This window comes from Apteryx mantelli, chromosome 23 (assembly GCF_036417845.1).
Source record: "Apteryx mantelli isolate bAptMan1 chromosome 23, bAptMan1.hap1, whole genome shotgun sequence".
In the NCBI taxonomy this organism is placed as follows: domain Eukaryota; kingdom Metazoa; phylum Chordata; class Aves; order Apterygiformes; family Apterygidae; genus Apteryx; species Apteryx mantelli.
In genome coordinates, this window is record NC_090000.1 from 13,242,983 (window position 1) to 13,269,636 (window position 26,654).

Below are 26,654 nucleotides of genomic sequence, written 5' to 3' on the forward strand. Positions count from 1 at the left end.
CAAGAGATTTAGGGTTTTCTGTTTATTCCACCTGGGGAGGAATAACCCCATGCAGCAGTACAGGTTGGGGGTTGACCTGCTGGAAAGCAGCTCTGCTGAGAAGGACCTGGGAGTGCTGATGGACACCAAGTTAAGTATGAGGCAGCAATGTGCCCTTGTGGCCAAGAAGGCCAATGGTATCCTGGGCTGCATCAGAAAGAGTGTTGCCAGCAGGTCGAGGGAAGTGATTCTCCCCCTCTACTCAGCCCTGCTGAGGCCACATCTGGAGTCCTGCGTCCAGTTCTGGGCTCCCCAGTACAAGAGGGATGTGGCACTACTGGAGCAAGTGCAGCGAAGGGCCACAAAGATGATTAGGGGACTGGAGCATCTCTCTTATGAGGAAAGGCTGAGAGAGCTTGGCCTGTTTAGCTTGGAGAAGAGAAGGCTGAGAGGAGATCTTATCAATGTGTACAAGTATCTGAAGGGAGGGTGTCGAGAGGATGGGGCCAGACTCTTTTCAGTGGTGCCGAGCGACAGGACGCGAGGCAATGGGCACAAACTGAAACACAGACACTTCCATCTTAACATGAGGAAAAACTTTTTCACTGTGAGGGTGACAGAGCACTGGAACAGGTTGCCCCGAGAGGTGGTGGAGTCTCCTTCTCTGGAGATATTCAAAAGCCGCCTGGATGCAATCCTGTGCAATGTGCTCTAGGTGACCCTGGTGGAGCAGGGGGGTTGGACTAGATGATCTCCAGAGGTCCCTTCCAACCTCAGTGATTCTGTGATTCTGTGATTCTGTTGCTTGGCATTAAAGGTATTTTTGCAGCATTCTGAGTGTCCTAGAATCTTTTTCAAGAGTGTCTCCAGATATTATCTCAGTGTCAAATCAGATACCCCTGCAGTCGCTTCAGTACAACAGAAGTAAGTAATCTGCTTGACATAAATTCACATTTTGGCCTGTTCTTATCCATTACCTTATGGGGAAGGGAGAAGTGGTGGATTTTGCAGAACGCTTGGGATACTAGTGAGTGACTGAATTAACCTTTTTCTTTGATTATGTTTCCCATATTTTTTCTCTAAAAAGATTCTCGCAAGAAATGCCGTGATTTTGCTCTACCTCTGTTTTATCTGGAAAAACTGACTTTTATAGAATTTCCCCAGGCCAGTAAATGAGAGCAGCAGTATACAGGGTGGATAGAAACATCCTTCCCACTGTGGTTCAGCTAAGAGTCATCTAAATTTAATTAAGTGTGCTCCATATCAGACAGACAGAGTGGGGAGAATGTTACCTCTCAGCAAGTAAGGGAAGTTCCCCAGTGGATAAAGCATCTTACTTAAAGGCACTTTTTAATTACAGGGGGGAAAAAAAAAAGACCAAAACCAAAAACCAACACACTCAGCCAGAATGTTTCTTTACTAGCATAAAAGTTTTTATCCATCTTTCCCTTTTAGAAGGTTCTCAGCTTAGTAAATATCTGGAAACAAAATGTTTTCGTGGCAGAATTTATTTTTTCCACTGGAGATGTCGGCATGTGATACTGTCAGAAATGATTTTTGCCAAGGCACCTTCCATAGACATCAGTGAAACCTCTAGTTCAAACTGCCAACTGTTTTTAGTGTCTGGAGAATAAACTAGTCTTATAAAGAATGTCTTATTCTTAAGTTAAAGGTAGTGTTAACGTTTTAAAAAGCTGGATCCTGTTGTCAAGTGCTTATATCTCTATTTAGACCACTTTAAAATGCTGGATACACAACAGCTGTGATGGACCTCAAAGGATTCTCCAAAGTATTCATTACTTTTAAAGATTTGAAAACTTATTTAAAAACTAGTATTGGTCTCTGAAATTCTTGACTTTTGTGTTTGTTTCCCACTGAAAGCTGTATGACCTTACAAGGGCAAGACATATGAAGATAGCATATGGTCACTTGTCAACCACAATAAAAGTTAAAAAAAAAAAGAAAAAAAAGAAAGAAAATGGATAATGAAAAGCATCCATTACTGAATGCAGAGATTTTTTTAATAGTTCAGACTGTAAATTTTTCTCCTGCCAGCTCTCTCCTATGCATTGCTAATAGTGTTTTAGCATTTACAGTTCTAAGTTTCTTGCCTTATTTTACCTGTTATTTTGTTGAAAGCTATGATACCAGCAGCAAAGGCGTTAATACTGGGCTTCGAATCAGATGGACAGAACTTGAAAAGAGCGAAGCTGGCTTTTAGAACGTACATGGAGCAGTCCACATCTTCCATGAGTTCTGCTTTGGAGCAGTGAAATTTTATTCCCTTTGAGTACTGCTGTTCCTAACTAGAGTCACGATGGGATTCTCAATCAGCGAGAGCTTTCAGGGGTCAGGCTGCCCCTTCTCATTTTCTCTGAAGTGAGCAAAAGACTCCTGAAGGCTTCTGGTCTCTAAAACAATGTTACCAAAACCAAAAAAAAAAAAAATTGCAAGGGTACATCCACAGTGCATCTGGTTCTTTACTACTGTCTGTGGGGCTGCTTCTCCCGTGTCCAGAAGTGCACAGTGGAAATAAAGGGATACTGAGAGAAGAACTAAAGGGAGAACAGAATGAATAAGTACAGGTTAGAGTTTTTCAGTATGAGAAGGCCTGACAAGGTTGCAGTATTACAGAGATCTGTAAAATCATGAGCAGCATGGGGTGTTCATCTAGTATTGATGCTGCAGATGGTGGGTTCAAAACAAGCACGGGGAGATGTTTTCATGCAACATGTAATGAACCCAAGGAACTCATTGCCCAAGACTTGGAGGATGCTGAAGTGGTTTACATGGTCTTGAAAAGCGATTAGAAAAATTAATGGAAGAACAACCCATCAGAGGCACACTATCACTCTCTCTCAGGACACCCCAAAGCTGCAGCTCACTGCAGGCTGAGAGGTTGTTCTGGGGAAGTATCGCTATGTCCTTGCTCTGCTTTCATACCCTTCTCTTGGTGTCTGCTTTTGGCCCTTGTCAGACATGGGATATTGGGCTGGGTGAGCGTGAGCTAGCAAGGCCGTTCTTCAGCTCTGCGCTGGGTTGAGAGGCCTTGAAAAGAGCCATTTCTGAATGGTGGGGAAGGGCTGGGTTGGAGGAGTTATTAGACATTGGAATATGGAAGAGGGTTGAACAAGATGACTTCTCTCTGACTTTCTCCCTAACAGGTGGTGGTAGTAAATCTTACTTTTTGACTAGTCTGTCAGCTGTTCTTCAGTTCTAAGATAATCAGGGGAACTCGCAACTGCTGGGCAAGACAGGCTAAGGAGGACTGAAAGCAAATCTTCACCCTCATCCTGGGAAGCAGCTGTCCTTTCTTCCGGTCCCATGATTTTTGGTGACTTTGTGGGTTGAAACAGATCAGAGTCCCTTCTGCTTCTCGAGGGAAGTCTTGTCCTTTCCATCACATCCGAGGCTTGGATTTGGATCTCCTTTGTGTTGTACGAGTTTGCCTACTCTCATAGTCTCCCAGCTTTGCCTCAGGCTGCTAGCTTGCTTTCTCTCCTAGTTTCTTCCATCCTGCAGGTTCTCCAAAGCTAATGTGCCCCATAACTCAAAGGCAAGGAGTAGTTTTCTTCCCTTCCTTTTGTTTTTTTTCCTGAGACAAGGGAAGCATGCAAGTTTCTTTCCTGCTCCCTACAAATCCCACCTCTTTGACAAGACATTGTTTCCCATGTGTAGGTAAAGAAGTGGATTTAATAGTTCCTCCGACTGCTGTACTCTGTACAAATTTCTGTTTTTAATGTTCAGTTGGCATATATTCAATTCATGTTTTCCTCTTCTGTTTTCCACAGATGTTGGTCCTATTGTTAGCAGTCTTAATTAAAAAAAAAGAAAGATACAAATGGAGGCTATGGTGTAATGTTAATTAAATGACTTCCATTTTAGCGTAGAAGTTGCATTGTTTGCTAGCAGACTCCTGATGCTGCTAATAAGAACAATGTTCCAAAATTGTGGGCTTAGATAAGATATAATTTTTAGAGATCACAGCTTCAGGTAAGAAACTCACTCTAAGCCAAATTTTAATGTTTTGTTTTATTTTACTTAAATTCCTTCAACGTAGTACAATGAAGAATATTCATGCATGAACACTCTGTGTTGACTGTTGCGGTCCTATAGTATTCATTTTGCGGACAATATAATTTGCGATTGAACACTACAAATGATTACTAAATTAAGGACATTTCTAGTGATGAAGCACTTAAGAGTATTTAGTGTTTCACTGTTATATTGATTTGAATTTAGCATTCAGTACTGTACAATTCTTTGCTATACCATCGCGACGTAACAAAATGTGTTCCTACTTTGGCTTTTTCTTTTGATCGTCTTTTTTTTTTTTTTTCCTCCCTCCCTCCCTCTCTCTCTCTTTGAGCACCGAAAGGAGTGACCTATCGAGCTTTTGCTGGAGGATGTTATAAATGAAAATTTAGTAACCATTCCATCAGCTTTGTAACCTGGGCGAAGTGGTGTGTGCACTTTAGCTATTCTTAGGGAAAGGTTATAGTGTGTTGGAAATTCATCGCTGTGAAAAAGAATTTCCACCTTGGTTTGCTCTAAGTTTGATTAATATTTATCACCTGTGAACTGTGTGGATGTATTATAGTACTAGATATTTTGAAGTCCTGGAACAGAGAAGTTGGAAACACTTGACCTACTAAATTTGCCTTTTCACTTGTGTATGCCAATATAAAGCACAAATAATTCATTTAAGCAGTTTCTTTACAGGGTAAAACCGAGGTCTTTGCAGTTGTAGCAAAAATAATTCTTAGAATATACGTGTGACATCATTACTCAAGCTTTCTACTTTAGGAAGTAAATCATTAAATTAATATAACGATGTCACATTGCTTTTCCATTAAAGATATCATCATTGTGATTATGCAACATTTGTCACACGTCTTGTGTTCTGTATAGCCTTAATGAAGGATCTTTATCATTATGATCTTTGGTTTTATCACTCTGGAATACCAGTTGATTTTTACTTTGCAAGGAATTGCAAAATTGCATGTAAATAACAAATACAATGTTTCTCAATAGCTGGCTTTGTGCAGACATATAGTCTTGTGGCACAGCTGAACTTAAGCATAGAACTTAAGCATTTTTTACAGCTGTTTTTCTGAGGAAAGATGGAATATATCTGTGGCAAATTTTAGTTCAAAATCTAAGACCATCTATCCAGAGAGAAGCTGAAGCTAAGTTTAGCGTGCTCTACTCTGCATTGCACTGCATCCTTGCAGCCTTATTTAAGAGCCTTTTTGATGCACAGAAAGGATGAGTATGTGTTTGGGTTCAGTGCAGATGAGCTCGGGCTGTTCCAAGGTCAGATTTTCTGGGAGAAGGATTCTGCTCTGTTGGGCATTCTGCCGGAATTAAACTGTTCTTGTTGCTGCCGCGTGGCGGGAAGTCAGCTGCTACTGAGAAAGCGGGCAGCCGTAGCTCCTTAGCAAATTATGGTGCGGTTGAACATTGAGGAAGAATGTCGAAAAGAATTGAATGCAGAATCTGTAGTAGCTAAAGAGAAATATAAGAATATTGGTGCACCTTCTGGTCAAGGTGCCTACAAAAGAGCTTAACTTTTCTTGACTCAGACTTTATTTATGTCATTTCTCAATTTGAGCAAATAAAATCACTGAAGAAAAACTGTAGCCGGAATAAAATAAAAGAATTTAATATCAATTTCCTGATTTTGGCCTTCAGCATCTGTTTTTATTTTACTTGTGGTAGTTTTTTGTTTTATAGGTGTATATTGCAAATAGTATAAACTGTATTTCTGGTCTAAAGCCTTTTTCAGGCCAAATGTAATTTATGAGTAAAAGTTTTGTTCCAGTGTGATTTGAATGCAAAATAAAAGCTTCGGTGTTTTATTGCTGTAGGAAGATACCAAATGCATAGTTCAGAAATCGCTCTTGAATGTTATTCCTTGAATTATTAGGAGATCTAGCTCTCCGTTTGTACTGCAGAAACATTAGCCTGTGAGCACACATCACTTAACCAGTTACAAAGATAGATAAAGGAATCTATAAATTTTGCATTTACAAGATCCTGCAACGAAGGCATTGTAAGTTACTCTTTCTGGGCACCACAGGTTCAAGCAGCACTGATGTTAAAGAAAACCGCAACATGGACAACGTTCCCCCTAAGGATGGCAGTGTGCAAGGCCCCGGGGAGGGGACTCAGCTCTCCAACGGTGGTAGCAGCAGCAGCAGCAGAAAGCGTCCTTTGGAGGAGGGCAACAATGGCCACTCCAAATTTCGCCCGAAGAAGAGGAAGAAAGCACCGGGCCCCGTTTTGCCAAAGAATGCCCTGATGCAGCTTAATGAGATAAAACCTGGTTTACAGTACAAACTTCTGTCCCAGACGGGTCCGGTTCATGCCCCCATGTTTGTGATGGCGGTCGAAGTTAACGGACAGGTCTTTGAGGGGTCCGGCCCTACGAAAAAGAAAGCAAAGCTCCACGCCGCTGAGAAGGCTCTGCGGTCTTTCGTGCAGTTTCCAAACGCCTCTGAAGCACATCTAGCAATGGGGAGGACTCTGTCCGTGAACACAGACTTTACGTCTGACCAAGCAGACTTTCCAGACATGCTTTTCAATGGATTTGAAACTCCAGTTCCTTCCGATGCTTCCTTTTATTTAGGGTCCAATGGCGATGGATCCTTTAGCTCTAGTGGGGACTACGGTTTGTCGACGTCTACTGTAACTAGTAGTCTTATGCAGTCACCTCTCCCTGCACCATCACCGTATCCATCCACAAGTGGAAAGAACCCTGTAATGATCTTGAACGAGCTGCAGCCAGGGCTGAAGTACGAGTTTCTCTCAGAAAGTGGGGAAAGCCATGCTAAAAACTTTGTCATGGCAGTGGCGGTGGATGGTCAGACTTTTGAAGGATCAGGAAGGAATAAAAAGCTCGCAAAAGCTCGGGCTGCTCAGTCAGCTCTGGCATCCTTATTTAACATGCAGCTGGACCAGACTCCATCTCAACAACCCATCCCTAGCGAGGGGCTCCAATTACATTTACCGCAGGTGAGGAGCCCATTTGCTTTTTGTTCATATATTTCGGTGACTGCCAAGAGTATCCGAGTCATTTGTTTTGAATCAGCTTAAAGCGTATTTCTGATGTTTACACCGCTTGCGTGTTTTGTTGGGTGATTTATCCACTTACGGCTTCTGTCAGCGACGTGAAATCATTGTATTCTGAAATCCTTCTGTTCCGTTGGACAGCAAAGAGGTTTTGTTTGTTGATCCTTTCAGCCTTAATCACATCACGTAATAAAATGCAAAGCATAGCTTAGTGCCCGCTTAAATTACAGTTTTTATCAGGGGAAAAATTGAATCATGGCTTTCTCATGTGAGGCAGCTGTGCACAGATGGAGTTCAAGTCAGGATTTTACTGCTTTAAATAATTTGATTATCTGATACAACAGTTTTTACTAGAGAAGAAAATCATTCTCTCCTGCAAACCGAAATTGTTGGCATGAACGGTGCTGAACAGCGAATGTCAAGGACAGGTTAAGTGAGGCCAGCGCAGTGGTCCCTTGTACCCAGTACTTGAATAAAAGCCAGACTTTCAGTGCGTGTATCCAAGAAATGTGTGAAGAGTTTTAAATAACTGTCAGCTAAAGGATGATGCACTAATCAAATCAGTTAATTGAAATTTACAATTATTTTAGTCGACTAATATGTGAAAATTACTTTGGCAAGTAAATCTGGTAAGAAATAGTTTAAATCAAATAATAGATGAATTAGGCAAAGTATTGAACATACCAGACATAGACAAGAAATGTAAAGTAGCTAGAATGGAGTAAATTTTTAATCAAGAAAAATTCCCCCTTATTTATGTACTTTTGTTTTTCCCCAGTCAGACACCAGTAATCATTTTTCAAATGACCTCTTTCTAGTGCATCCATTGGCCTTTTTATATTAACATTACATATGCTTATCTCAATTCCAATACTTGCCTATTATTTTCTTGCACCTTTCTATATGCTTTTTTTAATGAGACTTTCAAGGCTTTGACCTTTGCTATCCCCAAGGATGGTTTTAGAATTTGTTAAAAATATAAAATATTATTGTCTAAATCAATGCATCATTCAAGAAAGTGGGATTAAAGAACATAATTTGAGGTTGTGAATATTTTAGGTACATTTTTCCCTCAAAATGCTTGGACAATTTGCATCATTTGGAAACTCATATATGCTGTCTTTTTATGTTGCACAATTATTGCATTATCGATGAACGTTTCCTGCATTTTCAAATCTAGGACTGTGATATTTCATCTAGTTATTTCTGTTTATGATTTCTCAGTAGTTTCAGTTAATTCAGACCACATTCTTTGTAGAGCTTTTTAAAAAGCCTGTGGCACCAGCCTCTAAAGTAGTTCACTCTAGTGATTTGCACAGTATTAGTTCTTGAATCAGTAAAATGGTCAAAATTGGAACTGCCATAAGAAGTGGGGAAGAATTATTCAGAGTAGCTTCGGATAGGTTTTAATCTTCATTCCTGATGTTGTGAATCACTATCAGCTGTCTTAGCCTACTGCACCGTAAAACCGACTATTGCTATGGGTACGCTTGCCCTTATGCAGGAGATGGCCAGGACATTCGAGCCTTGGGCTGCGTTTTTAAATAACAAAACAGCAACACATACAATCATTTTTTTTGCAGTGCTCCTATGCTGACCTTCATATCTATATTGTATAGAACAAAGGGTCCTTTAGGACCAGATTGCGTTTTACATCTGTTACAGGTGTGCAAAGGAATAGGCTACTCGGCTGTGGAATTACCCTGACACAGAGCATGGCATAAACTCAAGAGCGCCCAGCAGGCTTTAGAAGTAGTTCAGAAGTCTTTTGATCAGCTTGTAGTCAGGAATTTATTGTCCTTTCTTCACTTTGGTGTGTTGTGCTAATGTGCTTTTAATTACAATTGGAATTAGCTGTCAAGTTATTGGAATTGTATCAAGGAAGAATTCAGTCTGTTAGTAGTTAGTAGTTAATAAGGGACTTCAGCATTTGTGGGACTTTTTAAGGGTTTGTATTAGGTCTTGCTTTATTTATCTTCTTTATACTCTTTGTGGGTTGTTCTTTTTTTACACAGTGCTTATTCAGTATGTGTAAAGATGATAAATTTGGAGATAATCCTAAAATGAGCAAAGCTGCAAACACTGGAGAGCACAGAAGTGACGTCAAAGGGATAGGATGTGTTATAACCCTTAGACCAAATAAAATGGTAACTGGGTTGGAAAAATCGGAAGCTCGATGCATGCAAGGGGAGAAAAATCCAAGATACCAAATGTTCAATGGAAAGAGTAAAGGTATGATGTAGTCATGCCAATAAAGATGTTGGAATTTACTGTCTGAGTGGCAGGTTCAAAATGAATTTTCAGTTCAGAGCTGTGCGGTAAAAAGGACAGGACAATTCAAGATGCATAGTCTGAGACAGCATTACATTATGGATCTGAGAGTCAGTGGTCATCCTCTGCACAAGTCTAAGACATCTCTAATACGCTGTAGATTAGCTATATACATAGTTAATACGTTATGGTTAATTTGTGGTGCCTCATGAGAAAAACTGATAGAGTGCAAAGAATTTAGAGGAGAGAAAAGATTATTATTACTCTGGAGCTGATTGTAAATATTAGATGAAATGCATATCAGTTATTACACACCTGATAGCTGCAGACACTGTGGAGGAAGTTAAATTTGGAGATACATGCGTAAGTTATCAAATGAAACAAGGAAAGTTTACATTGGAAATGAGCTTATAAAAAGGACATTGGTATAGTCTTTTGGGCCGTGGAGTGGATTATCAAAGTGCTAATCCAGTGGCTTAATACATTTAAAATCAGTCTGTGCAAAGCAAGCATATCTGCTTATTTCCAGCTTGACCTTTTGTGAGGGATGAAGCAAGGTTGCCAGTGGTGTGGAGAATCTCTTTGCTGAGAAAGTGCCTTAAAACCAGTAAGTCGCTTAATATAATGTGCCTCAGAACAGATGAAGAAGTCCTGACGAAAATCAGGCCTCGTGTATGTATTGCCTTGGCATCCAATGTGTTAACGTGGAAGAGATTTCATCAGTCTTGCATACAGGGCTTTACTTTTCCAAAACAAAGAAATCAATCCGGTGAAACCTTCTGTATTAGCAGTAACAGAAAGCATATACCAAGGACTCCAAAATGTGCGCTCTTCCACTCCTTGCCGTGGAAGAAAATTAAATGTTTCAACACATCTAGGTTAATGTTGTTAAAATGTTTAAGATCCATGTTTAAGGCTTATCATGGATCTATAGAGTCTGTAGGCACTTAAGGTTGATGGGAACTGAATAGAGAAGACAGAGAAAGGTGAACAGTATTTTAAAATCTGCTCTGAAGACAAATGTGTCATGTGTCTATAGATGAAGTGTGGTAGCTATTGCAACCAGGTGTTTGCAAATTGTCCACGTAAAGTCCAAATCAGGTTACTGAAGAAAGGAGTATTTTGGAGGCACTGAACCCCAGGAAGAGCCATAGTGAGCCGGACCAAAGCTTCTTCTCGCCCATCGGCCTATCCCTGGTGCCAAATCGTCCTTTGCTGTCCCAGAGATCACTTGTTTTCTCTACTTTTTTTTTCTTTTCCCTTAGACATTCCCTGCTTCCCAAGAGGGCTGCAAGGGTTTGAAAGAGGTGGGCTGATGCTGTCACTAAAAGCAAAATCAAGCATGGACGGTGGCCAATACCAAATGCCTTGAGAAAACTGAGAACAGGGCATATCTCTAGCAACACTCCCCCAGCATATTCTTCCAAACTCAAGAATTTTCTTAGCCAAAAACGGCATTTTTCCATTTAAGAGCCCTTGATGGATTAGGACACCCTCCCTCCCCCTGCAAGAATTTCAGTTCTTTCTTGAACTTTTGTAAACTTTTAGCTTCCACAGCACCTTGTAGTATTAAGTTCTGCAGTTTAGATGCGGATTATGGGAAGAAGCATCTCAGCTTGTTGGTTTTGAACCTGCTGCAATGCATTCTGGTGTGCCCCAGTAATTCTGCTGCCTCCTAGTAATGCACTTTTCCAGGCGCTTGGTACTTTTTCCTGCAGTGTTTCCAGTGCATATTGTGCACTTTGTGACTTCTAGTAAAGTCTGCTGGTCCAGGCAACACCTGCTGCCAGTGGTTGTGATGGAAACTGTTCTGCCAGGATAGGTATCCTCTCGGGGCCACTGGTGGCTGGGGTTGGGAAAACCTTCATAGAAGCTTATCATGATATTTCCCAGATTTCCTCAAACTGTTGACTTAAAAAGATAGCTAATGAGTTGTGATGCAAAGGGGAAGCACTGCTGGGTCTGGAAACAACTGAAGAGATAGGAATGAGGGAATTGAAATTGTAAATATTGAATCTTACGGAAAGAGTTATTTAGATTAGTGAAAGCTGGAGAAGTTGTGAGAGAAGGCAACAAACTAAATAAATAAGCAGCATAATTGCAGATGAAAATAATTAAAACATCCACTAGAGGGAATACTTTTAATTATTCACCTCATTTATTGCAAATTCAACTTAGGGCAAAAAGAGCTTGTGTATCATTATGGACATACGTGCAAACAAAATGTTACACGGAAAAAATTGAGTGAGATCCAATAGTGTGATGGGTATTTTCACTTGAGGTACAATATTTAATCCTGGTCTAATTTGGGGCAGGCAGGGAATAAAAAAGAAGTATTAAAAAACAGAAACGATGTACAAGTAAGTGATGCAAGGGATCAAAGGTCTGGGAAGACTTCCTCTGGAGAGATGCTGAAGACACCTAGAGTGTTTAGTGAAATATGTTCAATGTATAAAGTTGAATAAGAATGTAAGAAATTCAGACCTGGTAGAAAGATCATACTGAATATGTTCATAGGAATTAGTGAGTAATGTCTTGAATTAATTGTGGTGGAATTAAAAGAGATAAAAAGATACATTTGTGTAAGTAATGAGAGAATTTACTGCCTGATTGGAGTTTCTTTAAATAAATATAAGAAACTTTTTTGTCATGGAGAACTAGAAAATAACTACCGTGTTTTATTAGCATAGATATGTTTGCACCTTCTCTGAGTTGTGTATGCTGATCACTGTCAGAGGAGAGAGAATGTGCCAGGCTGACCCCGATTTTGCCTACTGTGGACACTGCCAGTGCTCATCAGCTTGTGAGAAAGTTCACATGAGCCCTAAACTGTAAAGGTAAGAAGAAATAAACCTGAGGGAGAACATTTGTGCTTGAGAGGAAGAGGAAAGATCCCTAGTGCTCCAAAGAGTGCCCAGAAGTTTGGGAAGTTTTGGGTCAGTTCCCCGCTCAGATCCAAGAGTGCTGTCAACCCCTGAAGCGCCCTTGGTCTACCACCGCTTCAGTACTTACCAGCATTTATCTAGATGGAACAGCTGTTTTTGGTAGGAGTGATCTCCTGCTGAGATCTTCCTTCAGATCCAGACAGACCTGAACATTTTAAGGTTCAGAATATTTTAAAACATAGATTTTCAGGTTTTTTTTTCTTTTTCTGAAACATTGCTGTAAAATATTTATTAACTGAAATTGTTTTGTATATGTGGAAAAGAACTGGTTTCACTGTAACTTCCACCAGAGAAAGGAACGATGCACCCAAAATAGCTTTGAGCTCACATGCCTCAATGAGCAAACTGTCATCTATTTTGGGTCTTTCCTTGTTTGAATTGTCCAACTTTGAATAAATGAGTTAATACAGGAGAGGGTGGTAGAGAAACTGTATGTGTCTCATGTTAGGGCACTTCCTGAGAATGGGAGAGAAAAGTTCAAATTCTGCTTCAATTAATGTTTATTTATATGAGATGGAATAGATCCCGAAAGAGATATGACAGATCCACCCCCCAGACAGGTCAGTGGTCTGGGCTTGATGGGGAGGCAGAGCTTCAAGTCCTTGGATTTTTTTCTTCCAGAACCTGACATTTTTATCAGCCCCAAAACAAATTTGAGGTCTGCAAACTATTAAGTTTAAGTATGAAGGCAACTCTGAAGTTGTCTGGTCAGTTAGAGAAGTTCAGAGATTTCTAACGCAGTGTATTTATGGGTGCATTGGGAATGCCCGCATAACTACTTATTAAGCAGTTATTGTTAAGCAGCTGTTTTGTATCTCATTTTTACTTCTTCCTTAGGCTTATCAAGAATAACAGGCGTTGAGGATTACAGCCTTTAAAGTATATTTCATTTAATGAAGTGATTTTCATCTGGTGTCCTTGTCTTTAAACTGACCTGTTAAACGAGGTAATAAAACAAGAGGGAATATCTCTTTGGAAAGAGAAAAATCTTCATGGTTGTTTCTGGAGGCGATCCAAAGCGGTCGGAGGAGGAAAAGTTGAGCGTTGTGGCCTCTTTGCTTCCAGCGGCCGGGCTCCTTGGCAGGCTTCCGCTGCACCTTTCCTCACCCACCTCCAGCCTTCATTTCAGAGACATCCTGCACCATTTTCTTCAGTTTGCGCCCCTTGTTACCTTTGATAATTCCTTTGCAATAGTAAGGTTCAGCTCTGTCAGGCTCCTTCCCTTCTGCTCTCTTCTGTCTCTCCTTCCACCTCCTTTCTCAGAATCCCTTTTATAAAATTGAATTCAGAGTATATCCTTATTAATTGTAGAAGCCATAAAAAGGGTCACTGAGGAAAGAGTTTCCTTTTCTTCTTCTTCTTTTTTCTTTTTTTTAATTCAGGAGACTAGCAGTTTAAAAATATTACTATGGATTTGAGAAAATGGAACAGTTAACCTCAGTAAGCTCATATGTTACATATAGACTTCAACTGTTACTGTTTTTACTCTGCTTTTGTGAGACTATTTTAGAGTGTGCACCCAATATAATAAGTGTATTCAGGTTCTAGGAAACATACGAAAAACCATAAAATTGATTGGCTAGTACAAGCTTGCTTTCTTCAAAACTTTTAAGAATCGCTGAAAAGATTTTCTGTCCCTAAGTCTGCAAATATATATGCAAAAAGCTTCTCTAGTGTTTGCCCAGAGATCAGCTTCGAGGCTATAGTAGCCTTAAATTAAGGAGAACAGAAAATGTTTTCCCACATGTAGCGTTGTCTCTTCTGTCTCTGCTGTACTGCCATAGCATCTGTCCGAAACTGGTTTTGCCCAGGTTGAAACTGCTAGCGATAAATGGTGATGGCCTGAGGATTTTCCATGCTTGTTTGAGCTGAAAATAAGATAACAAAAAATTATTGTCTAATCTGGATCTATTCCCTGATCATAATGTAGCTCATAGGGTAAACACTCGTGCTGGTATCACCTAGAAAGTTTATTCCCCAAAACCCAGGAGCTGAAGTGGACTGTAAGAAGGTAGGAAGAGCTTAACCCAGTGTTGTTCCCAAAGAAGGTACCTTTTGAAACGACAGCTTTAAACTGTTGTACCTGAATCTGTCAATCTTGATTGCCATGGAGGAGAGCCCAACTGTCTGCACAGTGTTTTTAGGGGAGCAGCTATCTCACCATTTTGAAATACAGAGGTTGGTCAAAGTTTTTTCATCACAAAACTATCCTGTTGGGGTATCTCAGGTTACCCCCAACCAAGTGTACCAGGAAATACTGCAGCTTGGAGTAGAGCGTTCTTGGATACCTGACAGTAAAGGCAGACTTTTTTCCAGCTATCTTTGTTAGATGAATGAATTTGCAAGTATTAAAGGTTGATTCTTCCCTTCCCTCCACGCCTTATGATCCACAGAGGCAAACATCTTTATCTAAAATATTTTCCAAAAGCAGCATCGACCTTTAATCGAAATCAAACCACTAGACTTGTAGTTTCCCTTTCCAGGACATTGTTTCACTATGGGAACACTACTTGCATATCTTAGGTGCCGTGATGTTTTTGTGGTTCAGTTGGATGTGGGGGCATGGGATGTAGAAGACTATGGGGGGAATGTCTAGGCTTTGATAATTAGTCCAGAGGAGTTCCATTTCCTGTGGTGTGTGTCCATGAGGGTTGCATTTTGTATCCAGGCAGATTTTTATTTTATTTATTTATTTATTTATTTATTTATTTATTTATTTTTGCGGAGAAGCTTGAGGGAAACTATGGGTGGTCCCATTCCACAATTGCATATTTACAAAGCACTCTTTCTTCAATGTGACATTTTGCTGGGGACAGTTGAGCAATGTCGTTTAGTAAAAATCACACTTTCCTGAAAGTTTACCAGTCTCTTGCAAGCATTAATATGCAGCAAAGATATTCTGAAGTAATAATACTTACTGATTAAAAAAAAGAATCTTCTTTTATTGGGAGCTCGTGATTAGAAGTATATGACTATGGCAACTAATCCTTCAAGTTCCCTATCACATCAGCTCATATTTACACACAGTCCCATAAATGAGCTTCTCCTTTCTAATCTCTTCTGTGACAGAAGTGAGTTTGAAGTATCTCTAGTAGGGTACTCCACTCTTGACAACATGGCCCCTATGACAGATAGATAAACAGAAAGAAAACACCGTTGATTCTTTTTCTTTATTCTTTAGGAGCCCTCCTCCCCTGCCCCAGCATCAGCAAAAGTGCCTGCAGAGAAAAAGCGAGCGATAGGCAATAAAAACACGACATCTGGTTTTTATCTTGTGTTTAGCATGAAGGAAGTGCTTGTCCTGGATTACTTCCTCCTTGATTTCAAGGTCACTGGAGCATCTCTCTTATGAGGAAAGGCTGAGAGAGCTGGGCCTGTTTAGCCTGGAGAAGAGAAGACTGAGAGGAGATCTTATCAATGTGTACAAGTATCTGAAGGGAGGGTGTCAAGAGGACGGAGCCAGACTCTTTTCAGTGGTGCCCAGCGACAGGACGCGAGGCAACGGGCCCAAACTGAAACACAGGCAGGTCCATCTGAACATGAGAAAAAACTTCTTCACCGTGAGGGTGACAGAGCACTGGCACAGGTTGCCCAGAGAGGTTGTGGAGTCTCCTTCTCTGGAGATATTCAGAACCTGCCTGGACGCAATCCTGGGCAACGTGCTCTAGGTGACCCTGCTTGAGCAGGGGGCTTGGACTAGATGATCTCCAGAGGTCCCTTCCAACCTCAACCATTCTGTGATTCTGTGATGATCTATCGCTATTCCTTGACTCTGCAGAGCTAGTGAGGCAGCACATTTCTAAGCTCTTCTGAGGAAAGTTACTGCTCATCAGTAGCAGAGGCTGTCTCCTTGAGCTGCTCAGCCAGCTGTGTCCCTGTAGTTTACATGTTTTTGAGACATGAAGATGATGGTAAGAAAACAGGCAGCAAAAGTTCCAGATGAATCAGATTGGTTGTGTCATAAATAAAGAGTTTTTGACTTACAGTGTTATGAGAAACGGTGAGATTTTTGTTGCCGTGACCATTATAGTTTCAGTAAAATCTCAGTCAGTGGACTTTTATTACTATTTTTAATATTTTGAAGGGCAGACAAATAGGCAAGTCCCAGCAGTTATTGCCAGACTTGAGTCCTCATCTAATGAGAAGATAATTTATTGATAAAAGCATGTCTATTCAGGCTAAAAAGTCTGATTCTCTAATTGTCAAATGTAACCTAAAGCAGATAAACACTCCATCTTTTCCGGTGGAAGTCAGGTGGGAAAAGGCTTTGCGGTGCTGTGAGGAAGTGGCGTGTCTAGAGTGGTGAGACAAATCTGAAATACAAAGTACTGCAACTTTGCAGGACTTGTTCTTTGTCGTCCTGCTGCTCTTCTGCCCACCTGAGGTATGTCCAGGAGATCTAGGGGAAACATGTTTGTAGGTGAGGTGGTATCTTTGTTGAGGTGATTGGAAAAAATGCATGAATTTTGTGCACCGATTCCCTTTATTGACTTACTGAGCCATAGCAAGCCACATGAAATGCATAAATAGACACAAGTGCTCTTAAAGAATCTACTATTTTAATGGAATAGACTGCTTGAGAGAAAAAGATAGTTCATATCTAGTTTAGTGGGTAAGTATTCCGCAGTTTCAAACCTATACAAGACCAAAATCTTGACAACTTAATCTGTAGACATTTAATAGTGCTTATTTCTCACCATGCACCTGTTTTTATGCAACTTGGATATCAGATCAATAACATCTTTTATATATTAACCTGTTTCTATCAGTAAAATTCTTTTCTTTTTTCCCTCCCTCACAGTTTCTTCTGTGTTGTTCACATCTCTAGTGGACATTTTTGTCTAGCTTGACTTCTGCTTAGTTCTTCTTATCAACGCTCTCCAGGGTCTTATTTTATAATTCATTCAAGCGTTTTTAGGTTTCTTTGCCAGCAGCTTAGTTCCACGTTGTTTGAGATGCAGCCCCATCCTTCTGCATAAGCTTACATTTTCCCAGAAAGACTCACTGTGTTCTCATTTGTATACTAACACTGTGGTTATATCTACTTCACCAATTATGTAAGAAATAATCTTGTCAGAAAAAGCTATATATACATATATATGTATATATACACATACATACACACACACATATATATATATAAACCCTATATATGAGCATTCCACTCAATTACTTGTCAAGTAGCTATCGGAGCCTGTAATACCCTTTTATCAGCAGTACTGGCAGATAACTTGTCCATGGGTATATTCCCAGAAATGCCTAGAAGTTTGAGTTCCTGCCCCATGACAAAAAGCCTCATCAAGCGGTGCTGGTTCCCTATGAAATGGGGAGATTACAGGCCTCTGCAGATCAGCCTCCATTTAGCCATCTGGACTGAGGAGCTACATAAGGAAGCAATGTTCAGAGATCCTGAAAGAAGCATTTCTGTACCTTTCCCTTTTACTACCGGTGGTTTTTGGCTCAAGGTTTTGTGAGCACCATTTCTGATACGCGGCATTTTTATGTAGGCAAGTGTTTGAGAAGACTCTTTCAGACCACGCTTAATTTTTACAAAGAAGGAATAATCCATATTTTTTGTTACCTGAACAGCAAGCCTTTCTGGCATGCTGATGCTTTGGTTCAACATGCTGCCCCTGAAGCATCTGTTCTGTTTGTGGTTAGGGTACATCAGTATTCGGAGAAGTTTTTCACTACTTCTGCAATAATATGTTCTCTCGTAACATTGATCTGCATGGTTATGCGTTGCTTGATAGCTGGTCAGCTACCAGCCATATTCTCCTGGAAGCTCAGTATGTCTGATGTAAAGCACAGTAGAAAATTAGGTATGATTTTTTAGAAATGAGAGCATGAAACTTGCAACTAGGAAGCATTATCAGCAAGCTACGCAGCGGGTTTGTGGCTAAAGTGTTGGAATGGGACTCTGATCTTTGTTCAGTTCTTTTCCCCGCGGTGGTCTGCCATGTAGCTGTAGGCAGGTTAATTATTTAAGCTACGTGTGTCTTAATTTTCCATTTCTAATACCAAGATGAGTATAGAACTGTTGGCATTTACTGTTTTGCTTCTTGTATATTTATTTACCTTATAGTCTTTCATCCTGCAAAGTTTCACTCTTATTTACTGCATTATATAAGTGCCGGGACTGGCACAATTAAATTTTGTGTCATTTGATCATGATGCTATCGTAGCACAGATTATGACAGAATTTGGGGTCCAGCGTCAGAAATACTTTTTTTGCATTAGTGAGATAAGAGTTTCTGAGTTGTAGTCTATTCAAATGCATCATGAAAATTCGTAGTTGGAGTGTTGGGGCTCTTAAAACCTGCAAACTGTGCAATGCAAAACATTGACTGAAGCTTAAGATAAATGCGACCTCTGTCACCGCTGACTACTAGTCTTTGTTTCCAGTAGGCTTCTGGAAAAAGCCGTAGAGCTCGGAAATTATGACACACAGGCTGTAGCTATTTCTTCCTTGGCTGCTAAAGCTCTCCCAGAAGGGAGTTAACATTGAGAATTCCTTCACGTTGTTTCTGGGCTGTCAGCTCTTACGGGCTTTGCAAAGATGATGGTGGAGAATCGAGCTGACAGTCTTGCAGCCCTCTGGTTTTTTTGACCCTGGCAATGTGTTTTTAGATACGATTATGTTTAAGTTTTTGTTTAGATTCAACTGGATCCCTCCACACAGATCTGTGTACTGTTGCCCATCAGCACTGTTGGTTTGCCTTGGACCCTATCTAGGAGGAAGGAGAACGGTGATTTTCTTCCATTACTGAAGGGGCCCAAAGGTAGTTAGTAAGCAGAATCTTCTCAGTCTCAAGAGTCCTTTTGGGCTTGATTTACTTGCCCACGCATGTGTTTAGCACCACATTCGATGCTCTTGGATACCAAAGACATCTGCATAGCACTGGCAGATAAGACACAGGACCTGTGTTCTTCTAGAGCATCGTGGGCCAGGTGGTTACCGCACAGCATCTCGGGTACCGCTGGGGGCAACACATGGACAACCGAACTGAGCTCTTTATACCTGGGACTCCAGCGATGGGATTTGGCTCCAAACTATAGACTGCTACACGTAGTCAAAAATATTAAGCCTAGGTGTTTCTGTGTTCATGAGTGTCCGAGCTGCCGTTATAGTCAATGGAGAGCTGATCAGTGAAGTCTGGAGGGTGGCTCAGCTGATCAAATACAGGCAGTCTGTTGAGGGAGAGCTGAATGGTCCACCATGGTGACTGCATCTCTGTTGACTGTAACAAGAGCTTAGCTAGCAGCTTACAGCTGGACACCCATCTGCAGGGGTCCGTGGTCTGGACTGGGTTCCTTCCCCAGCTCTCAGTTCTCCCTCTCTCTTTGGATCCTGATGCTGATCCTGGTGGGAGACAGGTGAGAATGAGCTGCCACATCTCCCGTACTAGCTTTGGGCTTCTTTCTTCGTGCCTGGGTGGTGTGATGGTGTCTGAAACAGCCCAATCAGCCTTAAAGAGCCTGTTTTAATGGGCATTCCTACTTCCTCTAAATAAGAGGAAGACGCCTAAGAAGGTTTTTCTCTTTCTTTATGTATCTAGATTACAGCTGTTTCTTTTTGAACATGTAACTTGCCATACTCAGCCATTTCTTTTGGAATAAATAACTGTGCTGCCATGCACACTGCTGGGGTATTGCGCTTCATGGAGTGCATGTGAAAACCACTTAGCCAGTACCAAGTACAGTCATTAACCAGTGTTTTTCCTCAAAGGCAATGTTGTTGCATGGTTTGCCCTGGTTTTCAGTTTCTTTTCAGGTGAAAATTCAAGATTTTGATTTTGACTCATTTCCTCTAGCTGTTATGGTTCCAACCGCCTTAAGAACATCAGGTGAGATTAGCTGCAGTGTTGAACTGAACCATCGGCAGAGTTCAACAAAAGCAGGACTGGTATTTTGAAGTTTCCCTTAATATTAGAAATTATTCACCCTTACAGTATGACCTATGTTGCTTGCCAACCCTGTTGGCAAATTATAAGGATGTATCTATTATTCAAGTTTTCCCGAAGGTGAGAGAGATGAATCTTCCTAATTTTTGATGGCTTGTTTTGGGTTATATGTTGACATTTTCCATTCCTAAATTTGCATATGTCTTGTAAAAATAAAAATATAAAATTTAACTACTGTTGAAAATGGATTCATTCTTATTTATGTAATAACTGCATAATTAATTCCATGGTTATAAAAGGTTTATATGATGGTTTGAAGAGGCTGGTTTTTGCACTTCAATCCTCTTGTCAGGTCCAATGTTTAGGATACTGAACTGATGTGTTTTGAGGTTTGAGCATGAAAATATTGACTCAACTGTCTATTCAGTTGTTCTCATAAGCCTCAAATGTTCATAACAATCATGAACATTAGCTGTTTTGATTCTTGGCTTAAGGCTGTGTGACCCTGTTTTTATAGATGCAGACACACAGAGCTCCAGTTTAGCCTACAGAGAGCTATGAGAGTTCAGTATAACTGAAAATTGGACCCTAGATAGCTCCTGGACGCACTGCAGAACTTGAAAATCTTTGTCCCATCAATCTTCTAAAAATGAACGATGCAAACTCTTCTAATCTATTATGTCAAATCAGTACAAGTGCAGATCTTTATAACCTAATGGTTTTATTATTTGTTTAATTTCCTAACGTGCATTTCTGTGATTTTACAGGTTTTAGCTGATGCTGTTGCACGCTTGGTTGTAGATAAATTCAGTGATTTGACAGAAAATTTCACATCTCCACGTGCACGGAGGAAAGTCCTTGCTGGAATTGTGATGACAACAGGCAAAAAAAAAAAACCCACACACCCACCCACACCATTTTAACTGCTTAAATACCAGAACTCTGGATGTATTCTAAGAAACCGTATCTTTTCTTCACTCAACCAGTATTGAAATATATTACTATTTAATCTTCAAACTGTTGTATTTAAGGCACTTGGATCTTGGTTAAATGTGATTACAAGAAAATTCTACCTGCGAATACTTCTATTTCAACAAAGTTCCTATATTCTGTACAGGTAGAGATGTCTGAGACTTCTGAGATATTTGAGACTTCTAATTGAGACTTCTGAGATAAATCGTATTCTATAAAACACATGTATCTTTTGAAATGAATTATGCACCTTTTTGGAAATAAATGTAAACATAACAATCACCACATTAGTCACATAGACAGTATCTTCTGTTTTGGCATATAATGTTATAAATTATGCTTGCTTTCCAAGTCCTTAGGACTTTGCGCTTTATTTAGTTATTCTTGCAATATTTCTTTCTTGGTGCTTAGTGTCTCGGTCATTTTAGTAAAAATACTTGCTGAAAGCAGCTTCTGTTTCAGCAGCTGACACTAGTGTGCACGTACAACCAGCAGCAAGGTTATGCTTTTGTGATTGCTCACATGAGATCTGTGCTCTGCCAGATCACTTGGATCAAAAGTGAAATTCCACCATAAGCTGATCTGCATCCGTGCTGCTGCTGAATTTTCCTTATGTTAAGATTTATCCTTGCCTTTAGTCCAGTTGGTCACTTGATTGGACTCAAGTTCATTTTGGACCTGTCATGAAATACCCTATTAGCTGCACAAGTCAGAGCAAGATCTCCTCTCCCACCATGTTTGAATTGTCATTTTTATTCTTCTCCTCCTTCTTGGAAGAAATGAGATTGCTTTATAACAAAGGATAGTCCCACAGACTGCTTCACAGAATTTTTGAGGTATCCGGGAGCTTTGGCCGCATCCCCATTTAGGATGCACTAAGACTTCTTGCAGTTGGGGCAGTTCATTCGTGGTTATTCTTGTCCTCTTTGTAGGCTCATCATAGTCTTTTTCAGGCCTCTGGGATTCACACTTGTGTGCATTCAGGAGGCTGCTGCTGTGAAGGCAGTGCTCCTTGGGCTCTCAGTGCTGACCCCTCTTATCTGGGTTTCCCCAGGACCTGAGCAGGTCCAGTACTCCTGCTGGCATCTCAATGGGCTGCATTTGTGAATCCACCTGACAAGCACGTGGAACCGGCAGAAGGGCTGATGGCTTCACTGTGCAGAACCTAATGGAGAGCGGTGCGCGTGTGTTAGCAAATTGGGCATTGCTTCTGTCAGAGTGAAGGTTTTGTACAGATTGCTGCCAGTAAAGTTATTTTGTACTGGTTCAGCTGCTTTGCCTCACGTGGCTATGACGTTTTCGGTCTGGTATTCTGCATCCTAACCATAAGCCTCGGAGACTACACTGGTAAATGCAAGAAACTGCTTGAAAGCCTGGCAAGTCTAAGAGAAGGAAACATGATGGGTTTGACCATTTCTAAAATTAATTTAAAAAACACTGAATTATCTTTAGTGCCAGAAGAGATCATTCTGCCCTAACCTTTATGATGTCCCAAATTCTCATGAAGTATTATGTGATCCAGAAAGTAAGGGGTTCGGTTTTAGTACAGGTGCTTAAACATAAGCTCATCAAAGATCCCTTCTACGCACATACTTTGTGCTCCAAGTAAATACAAAGTATAAGTGGGGTAAAACTGTTCCCCAAAGTCTGTCCAGTGAGACATTGCTAGTCCCTCATCCTGATGATCTATCTGTGAAGAACATGCTGTAGTTTTATTTTAGATTATTGTATAATGTTGAAAAAGTTGTTACTGTAATTACAGCCCTGTGTCCAAGATTCCCAGAGGAGCCATGTGCCCAAAGAATCAAAAGCCTTAATTAACATGTGACTACATTTTGATTAACTGAAGAAATAGCTTTGCACATTATTAGAAAACGGCTTTGTATGGATGTGTTAAGTGTCTGGGGAATCCCTAGAATTAGGTGACCCTGATGCCCAGCCTTAGAGAACAGCTTCCCCTGACATGAGACACTGAATATCCCGAACAGGAATGCCGTTGGCCATGATGGCTCGTAGCAGGGGAGCCTGTACCAGCTTGTGCTGCCGAGGGCCAGCAGGGCAACTGCTGAAGTTCTCGTAATGTCACTGTTCCCTTCATAAATCTCCACCTGGATTTGTTCTGTTCCCTGTGTTAGACCTCAGAAAAACGCTAGGAAATTTCTGCACGAGTTCAAGGTTTTCAGATTAAAAATAGCCTCTGCAAAGCCACAGTGAACACACAGAGAAGAGAGGTACCTGTCGCTACACGGGGGCATCAGGATGACTTGGGCTGAAGACTTTGTCCGATACTTTCATTTCGCTCGGCCCCTTTCTTTTCATTTGAAAGTGCCAAGTTTTTGATCTGCTGCGTGTTTTATTTGAACATTTCTTCTCTTGGCTGTTTGGTAAATAACAAAAAAGTAAATTCTATCAAAATGCCAGCTGACTAAAATGAACCTTGAGCTAACTAAGCTACGTTTCTCTAGATAGTGACTCTAGTAAGTATTTGGCAGAAATATATGCTTAGAAAATACAAAGGCTGTATGTTTCGCTACAATATCTGGGACCAGACTCTCCCCTGGAGCTGGTACATATCACGGACGAGTCCCACCAGGGAGCTGGTTATGGCTTCTTGATTCTCAAGTGACTAACCATGGCCCCTTCCACACGTTAAGCTTTATTTCTACTGATTTTGAGGTGGTGAAGCACCTCCCCATCTCTCCTCCTTGGTTTTATCTCAGCCCCATAGGAGGGCAAGCTGGGCTCGTATTCATTTTTGTGAAGGCTGTACTTCGGTTAGGATTTATTTCATCAACAGTGACAGCTCAAACAACCCGTCCTGTTCCGTGCCACTCATCCCCTTACTAATTACTTGTTCTGCCCCGTATATTGGCACTGCCATAGGGCAATCAGGTGGTGAACAGTACTAGGGCCCTGAATTGCATTCAAAACAACGGCTATCTTCCCCATCCAGCTCACCGCATGTTTGCCCAGAGGTGTGCCAGCAGTACAGGAGTGCGAACAAGCCGCTCCAGAGCCAGAGCTGGCACAGCTGTGGATGGGACGTGCATCACATCTGGCTCTACACTGTAGCAGGCTCCCTCTGTATAGGCACCCCTAGGAACTGAGCTCATATTAAGGGGAGGATCCTAAGCCTTAGGTGCCTAAAGTCCGGTTAAATCTGTTTTGGGGTCGGTCTGTAGAATGTGGTTTCTCGGCTTTTACTTACTCTAATAACTATTCTGCGGCAGGAAGATAGCAGAGGGCATTTGGCAGGGCTGGCCGCTTTCTGCCTCTGCTGATCAAGCATTGTGAACTTCGAAGGAATTAGCGTGTGGCTTGTTGGGGCTTTTTGCTCTGTTTTGCTAGAGGGATGTAACATTTTGGACCTGCCTTTCTGAATTCTTCATACAGCTGACCTCTATTTTTTGTGACAGAGACAGTTTTCTGACTATAAAACACAAAATATTTTTAAAGATTTCACATCTAGTTGTTCTGTGCAGAATTATTTAACATCAAGGACTATATCTCTAGAAATATTATACTGCTGATAAGCTTTGCAGCGGTTTAAGCATTTAATCTTTCTTCCTACTGTAGTTCTACCTTTCCTGTTCTTGGCTTAATACCCAATCAAAATGTGTTGTTTTTTAATAAATCAGTGCCTTTTAATAAGACAAATTTCTAAAATCACAGTGGATATCTGCATATGTAGCCAAGAGGTATGTGCTGCAAGCTAGCGGGCCAACCGTGTCTCAGAAAAAAGCAGTGTCTTTGGAGTTCAGACTTTAATATCTCTTCCTGAAGCAGCAATGTTTTCCTTGCAAGTTTTCAATTTCTAACTAGTCTGAACTCCGAAATGAAGAACTCACGTGAACCATAGACCATGCTGGTATAGGCGCAGGGAGGATAGGTCTGACTGAAGCTTTTGCTATAAAGAAAGTATTGGAAAAAGAACCAATTTTTTTGAAAGGAAAACGCAGAAAGAAGCATTGTTTGAATTTTGCGGGAAGAAATCTCTTGCTAGAATGACTGTGATTTTTAATTGCCGAAATTAAAATTTTGAAATTTTGTTTTGCAGGTACAGATGTGAAAGACGCTCTGGTAATAAGTGTTTCTACAGGAACAAAATGCATCAATGGTGAATATATGAGCGATCGTGGTCTTGCATTAAATGATTGCCATGCAGAAATTGTATCTCGCCGGTGCCTGCTTAAATTTCTATATACTCAACTTGAGCTTTATCTAAGGTAAGCTTAACAAAACGTGTATTCAACTAGGTGTGAACCTGGGGAGGGAAGCGTGGAAAAAAGTATTTGGGAATCTTTTTGTAAGCTATAAACATGTAAATCAAAATAATCTGGGCTAGCAAATATGTGATGTTTCATTTCCTGATAAGTCTCTAAAAGTTCACTGGGAACGTCGAGGGCTCTCTCTTTCTTGTCTCTAGTGTCTCTTCATTTTGTTATTTCTAATAACTGTTAGAGTTATAACCATGTCTAGACATACTGTAATCATTTTAATGTCTATTGAGACTGAGCAGTTTACATTACTTATGTGTTTATTTCAGTTTTGACTATAGCTTTCTTCTCTATTTCAGCAATAAAGAAGATCAGCAAAAATCCATTTTTATCAAATCTGAACGCGGCGGGTTTAAACTGAAGGAGAATGTGCAGTTTCATCTCTATATCAGTACGTCTCCTTGTGGCGATGCTAGGATTTTCTCACCCCATGAAGCAGCACAAGAGGGTATGACAGCAATCATATTAAAGCTGTGGAGTCTAAAGCATATTTGATCACATACAAGTGGCACAGTTAGAGCTTAGGTGTCTTCTTTCCTTTTTGTGTAGATGTGTGTTAGAAAAAGGTCTCTCCAGAAAATCCGAGTAATTCTTCCTGTATCACAGAAGTTAAGTATAGGCAGATCAACCACCTGGGCTTGAAGAGGCTGAAAATTAGTAAAGATAAGCCAGCGTGTCAGCAAGTATCCTTACAGAACTAACCAGGCCATTTTAATATTGCTGTCTCTTAATGGTTGTTGTCTGCCTGCTCATTTCTTGATCTGCTGCTTGACTTCATTCTAATACTATAATGTGCAGAACAGAATTTAAGAACTACCTGCTACATATTAATTGTTCCTTCATGGAAAGCTGGTTTAATTGCGAATGCATTTTAGGAGACACGGTGTACAAGAGAGATGTTTGATGCTGTAGCTAAATTGAAAGGAGCAATAGAAATTGTTACGCAAGTTAACAATTATGCAGGCAAGTGTCTTTAATTGACTGTTCTTATTTTAATGCCATATATAAAGTATGTTGAGAGTATTTCTGAGTTGATGGTGAGCACTTTTTGTCATATAGATCAAGGGGACAGACATCCAAACCGCAAAGCAAGAGGACAGCTACGGACAAAAATCGAATCTGGGGAAGGGACAATTCCTGTGAGATCTACTACCACTATCCAGACGTGGGATGGAGTATTGCAAGGAGAAAGGCTACTTACCATGTCATGCAGCGACAAGATAGCTAGGTGA

General features: G+C 40.6%; 1 protein-coding gene across 1 annotated transcript; it reads left to right on the plus strand.

The window, feature by feature from the left end:
* The first annotated feature begins 5,980 nt into the window (after positions 1–5,980).
* On the plus strand, positions 5,981–26,654 carry LOC136994051 (double-stranded RNA-specific editase 1-like). The gene is made up of 5 exons (XM_067310256.1): positions 5,981–6,996; positions 20,941–21,055; positions 25,203–25,371; positions 25,722–25,870; positions 26,482–26,654. Exons 1-5 carry the CDS (start codon positions 6,097–6,099, stop codon positions 26,652–26,654), a joined length of 1,506 nt encoding a protein of 501 aa, XP_067166357.1. The 5' UTR covers positions 5,981–6,096.

Excerpts from the sequence above, each read along its gene's own strand:
- LOC136994051 (XM_067310256.1), top strand. The coding sequence starts at position 6,097 with ATGGACAACGTTCCCCCTAAGGATGGCAGTGTGCAAGGCCCCGGGGAG. Across the intron at positions 6,997-20,940 it reads TCCAATTACATTTACCGCAG|GTTTTAGCTGATGCTGTTGC; the intron begins GTGAGGAGCCCA and ends GTGATTTTACAG. Across the intron at positions 25,372-25,721 it reads CAACTTGAGCTTTATCTAAG|CAATAAAGAAGATCAGCAAA; the intron begins GTAAGCTTAACA and ends TCTCTATTTCAG.